This window comes from Polypterus senegalus, chromosome 10 (genome assembly GCF_016835505.1).
Source record: "Polypterus senegalus isolate Bchr_013 chromosome 10, ASM1683550v1, whole genome shotgun sequence".
Taxonomy (NCBI): Eukaryota; Metazoa; Chordata; class Cladistia; order Polypteriformes; family Polypteridae; genus Polypterus; species Polypterus senegalus.
Window position 1 is genome coordinate 66,374,524 of NC_053163.1, and position 7,644 is coordinate 66,382,167.

Sequence of the window (7,644 nt, forward strand, 5' to 3'; positions counted from 1 at the left end):
TATGAATTTTTACACTGGCCTAGAAGTCTGAAAGTCTATTTGTGGCAGAACTCCAGTCATGCACTGAATTGCCTGGTGCCATTTTTCAATCACTTTTTAAATTTTTTCAGATTGCTATGTGTTCATTCTCTTTTGAACTTGTTGATAATATTTTTTTCTTCATGAAGTCGGTACAAAACAATCTGTGAATGACCACTACATGGTTGATCAGTGATGTTTGTAGTCTGTTGTTTAAATTTCTTTATTCTTCTTTTAGCATTACTAGTGCTGTGTAGATGTTCACATTCAATTATTTGTAAATATCTGTAATAGAGATTACCTTTTATCGGCCAGTTTTGCCGCACTGAACTATGAACACATTGCACTTTTTTACTTGTTACACTTAAGTTCATTCCAATTTCGTCAAGACATTTCTAGGTAATTTACACCATGTATTTTGGGTGCTTGATACAGTAGATTTTTAATACATCTTTTCTCTTTGTCATTGTATCCAACAAGGTAAAAAAGTGCTCCCAAAGAAGAGATGTGCATGATGGTGATTTGTGCTATTCAAGCTCAGACTTGTTCTTCCCACTTGTGTTTTTCAAACTGCTTCACTAGTCAGTACTGCCTGTACTTTCCTAAATACATATTTTTTAGGTTTCTTCTAACATTAAACAATGTAATTCAGTGCAATATGATGGTCCGGACATGAAAGCACTAGAAATTTGAAAGATGGCATGTGCGTAACTTAAACAGCAGCAAATTTTTGTACACAAGAAAGGTACAAATACAAAATGAAATAAGATGCTGGAGTATAATTTTGAAAAGGCACACAGACTGGGAAAGTTCTCTTAACTATATTGATATTTAAAATGTTTGGATATTAATTGTGTTATTTACAATTGTCACTATATTCTCATATTTCTTTAATAGATAGTATAAGAAATTAATCACATTGTGTAGCATTTTTGTAGGATACTGCTTTGATTTTTATCATAATACAGAGAAGCATCACTTCTAAACTTCAACTTAAATGCTGCAGTTTTAGCTAAACAAAAAAGATACATGAATATCAACAATGTCTTGAATTTTGTGTGCATGTGCACTGGGGCAGGGATTTCCTTTGTGCAGTCATGCATATTAAAACTATTCCAACACCACCAGGTCGATTAAATTAATTCCAACAAAGATATAGAGGTCTATATCCATTCATCTGTTTTCTAGAGAATCTAGAGAGTCGGCATCCTTAACTTATCAAACTCTCACGTATTTAACTGTGCTCTGTTATACTTGATCAGTGTAAAGTTGCTAAGCTTGTGGGAGGAAACCAAAATCTCCAGGATAAACTTAAGCAGTTCTATGTGAACTCTTCACAGACAAGATTCAGACTACTACCTGAATGCATTGTGTGTGTATGCGTTAAGAATTGCTGTATACATAAAGTGCATCAGCAGTGAATTGATTTGTCCAAGGCAGAATTCAGACTTGGGTCCTGAACGACTATCTTAGCAAGCTAAGCCAAAGAGAAGTCTATTAGTTTTATTAAATTTTTTTGCTTACTAGTGTTCATAATGCAGTAAGCACACTTCACTTGAATATTGTCACATACAGTATGTAATAGAACTCCTGTTTAAAATGTATATCCAGTTTAAGAAGCCACAGCACAGCAATTTCAGTCTCTCCACAAATTGCTGATTTGCTCCCAATCCTTATTTTCTTAGTTATATTTTAACATTGTGTAAATAGTTAGTTTACCTAAGTGACAATTTCGCCCTCAATCAAGAAATATCAAATGGACAACAATATTGGCAATTCCCAGAAAAATTTTATGAAAAACTGCAGGAGTATTCGCTTTCAAGGGTTATCGAGCAATGCAAATAATACATACCAGCTTTCCCCCTGTTTTACTGGATGAAGGCAGGTGAAGATAGTGGAAAGTGTTAATCATAATGACAGCACTTGAACATTCAAAGAAAAAGAATACACATGGCAAAGTGACCATAATGGATTAGAAAAAACATACAGTGGAACCTCGGTTCACGAACGTCCTGGTACACGTACAAGTCGGTTTACGACCAAAAAGTTCACCAAACTTTTGCCTCGGTTCATGACCACACACTCTGTATACGAACAAGCCAGTTTCCCTTTCGGTTTGTACATGTTCAGTCTCTCCCTGCGCAGTGAGCGAGAGAGCGCGCCACACACACACACACACAGGCAGCGAGAGAGGCGCGAGCGCGCCACACACAGGCAGCGAGGCGCGAGCGCGCCACACACAGGCAGCGAGAGAGGCGCGAGCGCGCCACACACAGGAGCAGAGAGGCGCGGCACACAGGCAGCGCAGAGACACACAGGCAGTGCGAGAGAGACGCACACACATAAACGCAGCGGCCAGAGAGAACAGTGCGCAAGAGATTGTCACACACACACACACAGAGGCAGCCCGAGATGCAGACACACAGGCAGCGGGAGAGAGAGCTGGACACATTAAGGTAGGAAGGCAGTTAAAGAATGCACTGGGCTTGATTTTGTTTTCACTTCTGTTTCCAACGATCTGTTCGTAGCGTGCATTGTTGTAATGGTTTTTTTCTTGGTGGTTTATTAAATTACGGATTTTTTCAAATGTTAATTTTTTTCCCTGTGCTTAAAAGTCATTTAAAAAGTGCTTTTAGCCGGCGGTTGGTAGCGCTATAGCGCAAACTATTGCAGTGTTAGTTTTCTCTGTTGTTCAAGGTTTTCTCAGTGTTATTCAATGTTTTTACATTTAGTTTACTATTATGCTGTACATTCTATGGTTTAATTAACTATATTTGTGCTTAAAAACTTAAAAAATATATATATTTACATACAGTTCGTATGGTCTGGAAAGGATTAATTATATTTACATACAGTCCTATGGGAGAAGTTGCTTCGGTTCACGACCAGAGTTTTAGAACGAATTATGGTCGTGAACCGAGGTCCTACTGTATTTGCCATTTACAGTCCTTGTGCTACTCCACATTTAGTCCATTTCAAAGTGAAATTTAATGTTTTTGAAGTACAGGTAGTCCCCAGGTTACGGACATCTGACCTACGACTTACAAACGGATCGCATCTGTGGTGCATGCACCTCGGTAACTGCCGCTCCGTCATCTTCGGCCTGGGGATGCTGCAAGCGGTGGCTGGACGGAGGCTGGAGGGGGGCGATTTCACTGCCCCTGAGCACTGTAGTGTCCCCCGGGCAGCTCCCGGCGTCAAGTAGTTTCACTGCCCGCCCATCACACACGGCTGCCCCGTTCATTCTCGGTGGGCAGCTGGTAATGCTGCAAGCGGTGGCTGGATAGAGGCTGGAGGGGGGTGATTTCGCTGTTCACACAGTATAGTGTCCCTCAGGTGACAAGCAGTTTCACCGGCTGCCCTGTTCGTTTTCGGTGGGCGGCTGGTAATGCTGGAAGCAGTGACCCAGTTGTGGCTGAATGGAGGCCATTGAGGGTGAGCGCGGCGGCAGGTGGTAGCATTGTAGTGTGCATTGGATGGCTGCCTATTGAATGGGGGCGATTCATTACCCGCCTTTGGCCGCACTGTGTTCGGTCTCGGTGGGCGGATGCTGCAGGCAGCATACTGTAGTGGTGACTGTGAGGTGGGCTGGTGATGAACCGCCCGTCGATGCCCCCATTCATTCTCAATAGCAAGCCTGCTTGTACTGTTACGTACATAGCAGGAAGTTGTCTCTTGTGAGTACATCACTTGTTGACGACTGGTGCCTTCCTGCTGTGATAGCGTGTGCAGTGCTGTGCAGAAGAGCTCATCTTAATCTTTTGTCATCACCCTTCAACAATGTCTCTGAAACACAAATCTGATGCAAGTGCTGGTGATACGGTAAAGAAGAGAAAAACCATCACCATTGAAAATAAAGTAGAAATAATAAAAAGGTCAGAGAGAGGTTAAACTCCATCATTCATTGGCAGAGCACTTGGTTACAGTCAGTCAACAATAGCATTTATTAAATTTGTTCCGACTAGCATACAGATTCAACTTAAGTACAAACCTACAGTCCCTATCTCGTACATAACCCGGGGACTGCATGTATTTAAAAACTGTCTATATTAGGGTATTGTTTTACTTGTATTCTTATTTTGGGTCCTTTTTCTTCTAATCGTAGGTCTTCCGTCTACTAAATTGTCTAATCATTCCGGAAATGCTCAGTCGCCACTGTCGGTCCGTGTACCTGTCAAAGCTCTTGGGCCTGCCGGATCAATGGGAGCATCAAGACAGCCTCCAAAAGCAACAGGTGCCTTTGGAACATCAAATGGCAGTATTCGCAGAGTCCAGTCCCCTACTTACTCTGGTTCAGGTTCTTCCAGTGGTGGGGTTTCCTCAAGTAGCAGAGGAGCAGCAGGATTTGCAGGGAAACACACTCCTAGTCGAAGTCGCACTTCTTTTGGTGCTCCTTCTGCGTTACCCAGGAGCAGAGTGTCACAGCCCTCCAGAAGGTATTTTTTTCTTCTTTTGACTTTATTTATGTTTGTTTATTTTATTCCAACAGGAGTCTGGTCTTGGGTACATTTTACCTTTTAAGACATAAGCAAACCATTGGTCAATTTGCAAAGATAAATATATGTATTGTACAGAATAAGCGCAGTAGAACCCATATAGCTGGTGTGGGGGGTTGATTTGGTTGGAATGCAACATCTTTCTTCTTGGTATATCAATTTGCAGACATTTAGAAATCCTCTTGTTTCTCGGAACCTTTTTGAAGCTAATGGTGATGCAAGTCAAACACGATTACCTCTTGACAAGTGAACAAACATAGACTGTAGGGAACTATATTAAGTCATTGTTTCAATCTAAAAATAGTAGTAACATATTACTTTACACAATTTATTAATTTTCTGATATGGTACATATAGTGATCCTCCTCAATCACGGGGGTTGTGTTCCAGAACTCCCCTCGAAAGGTGAAAATTCGCAAAGTAAAAGCCATATGTTTATATGTTTTTATATATTTTAAGCCCTTATAAAATCTCCCACACTCTTATAAGCATTTCCCACACAGTTATACAGCATAACCCCTTTATATTCTCTTAGATATTAGGTAAGATTCATTGAAATTCTGTATGTAAACACACTGTTTATATGCAGTAAAACCTGAATGTTATTTTAAAGATATCGAGCTTCTCCGATATCACATATGTTACAGCCATTACGATAGACAGGCCACCAACAATAAATATGTACAATGCAAGAAAAATTATATACAGTAAAATGTGTGTACAGTTACACTAAACATACGTACATGTACTAAGTATGTAGAAAATTATTTATGGGTACTCGCCAAAAATGACACGACGACTTGTTCGATAATAATGAGTTTAATTTTAACAAAGGAGAGCGTTACAGCTCTTCTAAAGGAGCCTCTTCAGGCGACTGTGTAGCTTCACCGCTGTCGTTTGGAGTTTCTTCTTCCACTGAAGGCGTACTAGGTGGTGTTTTACGGGTAAGGAACATTGTGATGGGCAGTTGCTGGCGCTGCTTTTTCATTTGTGTAAGGAGGTTTTCATACACTTCCGTGGTGTCGTCAAGAGCATTTTTAAATTGCAAAGAACATATCATTTGTGGGTCCCATTCTTCAACCTATGTCTGGAGTTCTTTTGCTACTCTTTACACAGCGAAACACATTGATGCTGAATGAGCGAGACGAGATTTCCTGGTTAATGCAAAGCGGAATTGAATTTTGTGCTCTGTCGCTGAGCCAATCAGCACCCAGGAACTTAACCGCATGCTTGATTGGGTAGCTTCTCAGCCATCCGCCAATAGCGTCCCTTGTATGAAATCAACTGGGCAAACCAACTCGGGAAGCATGTACCAGGAATAAAAAGACCCATTGTTCGCAGAAACCTGCGAACCAGTAAAAAATCTGCGATATATATTTAAATATGCTTACATATAAAATCCACGGTTGAGTGAAGCCGCGAAAGTCGAAGCGCGATATAGAGAGGAATTACTGTATTAATAAAGTGATTTATTTTCAAAATGTTTAAAAACTGGATTTTTTTGTAATTACTGCTTGTGAAGCAGGTACAAACATTTTTAACATTGTATGTAATAACTTGAATAAATTTTTCTTTGGTTCCTTGACTGTTAGCCCATCTACCGATATTTACTCATACTTGCAAATTATGTATTCTAGAAATGTTTCAAATAATCCAACACAAAGTAATAATATCCACATAGTTCAATATTAAAGTTTAAGTTGTTGAAGTTTAGATTTAACTAGATTCAACCTTCTCATATCTATATTTAAAGTTAGTGTCATTATTTTATTAGATGTTTACACTCTGTTTCAGATTTTAAAATTAATGTAAATCATTTATAGTTGTAGTTCTGTAATGTAAATGTATTTTGAATCCCTTTTTATATGAATGCTTAATTATGGTTTCCATAAATTACACAATTTATATTATTTTGGGAACTCTTTACTTAGTTCTAGGGCCAAACTTGAAAATCACTTCCTGTGTTACTGATGTGGTTTAGCATTGTGATGTTTGTGTATATGCTTGTCTGTCAATAGATATAATCTTGTTAGTTCATGCTGCTCTGTTTTTAAGATTTTAGATGTTCAATGTTATGTTTTTTAGAGTGGTTCTCTTTGAGGTTTATTTTAGCTAATGTATTACAGACTCAAACATATCTTTTTATTCTGATGACAGATCTATTGGATTAACAAAAACCTGTAGCCCTGTTACTGATGAATCTTGGAAAGATGGATGTTACTAAAACCCCATGAAGCATGGAAATGAAATTTTTCAGTCTCCTAATCACAGCAAACCCAGCTGGCTGGGCAGCAACAAATTTTTCAATGCATGTGTACATTGTATTGTCTTGACCTGGTCATTTCCAAACAGAGACTTTTCCTCTCTTTGATTTTTTTTTTCTTTTTTTATATACTTTACTTTTTTGGGCTGTTGAAATCAGCACTTTTATTTGTAATACAGATATGAAAACATACTCAATTTACAATTAATTTTTGTAATAGGCTAAAATTTGCAGTTTTTCCAATTTTGATAAAATGTATATTTTACCCTAAAAGATAAACCATTCCTTGATGTAGTTGTGAAATGTTTACAGTTTTTATTTTATTTATTTTGTTGTGATGCCAAGCTAATAGATGCTATGTACTTTTTTCAAAGGAGATCTACAGTAGTCTTCTAAATGTATATAAGTCTTTTCTTTTACTGCTGGAAAAAGAATGTGAAAAAGTGACATTTTTTTCAATTTTTATGTTATTTTTTTATCTGGCACAGTTTTCTATCTTACTTGTTTCTGAATAGATGTGAGATGTACTTTCATCCCCCAAAGATGAATTATAATAACATTCTGTTGCATTTTGTGTTTTTTGTTTATTGTCGTATTCTTTGTAATACAACTATTTAAATTATTTATCAAGTTGGATGTTAATAGCTGTTTCAACAGCTGTCCTGGTTCTGTTTGTGTTTTCCCATCACACTTTAAGTAAAAAAAACTCTCTCTCTTTCTCTCTCTCTCTCTCTCTCTCTCTCTCTCTCTCACTCTCTCTCTGCGTCTTTTGTACTTTCGATTGATCTCATTGTTTAGTCATTTGGCTTAATTTAACCTTTTCTGTAGCTTCCTCTATTAATTATTTCTAAGTGCCAATGAGTTGTG

The 7,644-nt window shown here is 38.3% G+C and overlaps 1 protein-coding gene across 3 annotated transcripts in view; it reads left to right on the forward strand.

Moving 5' to 3' along the window:
- Nucleotides 1–7,344, forward strand: part of zgc:66447 (SLAIN motif-containing protein-like) — a 68,160-nt gene extending 60,816 nt beyond the window's left edge. For all 3 annotated transcript variants that reach the window (XM_039765886.1, XM_039765885.1, XM_039765887.1), the window contains 2 exons: nucleotides 4,124–4,454; nucleotides 6,672–7,344. In XM_039765886.1, coding sequence (XP_039621820.1) covers nucleotides 4,124–4,454; nucleotides 6,672–6,738 — 398 coding nt within the window. In that variant the 3' untranslated portion in view covers nucleotides 6,739–7,344. The remainder of the gene's footprint in view (nucleotides 1–4,123; nucleotides 4,455–6,671) is intronic.
- Nucleotides 7,345–7,644: the final 300 nt, after the last annotated feature.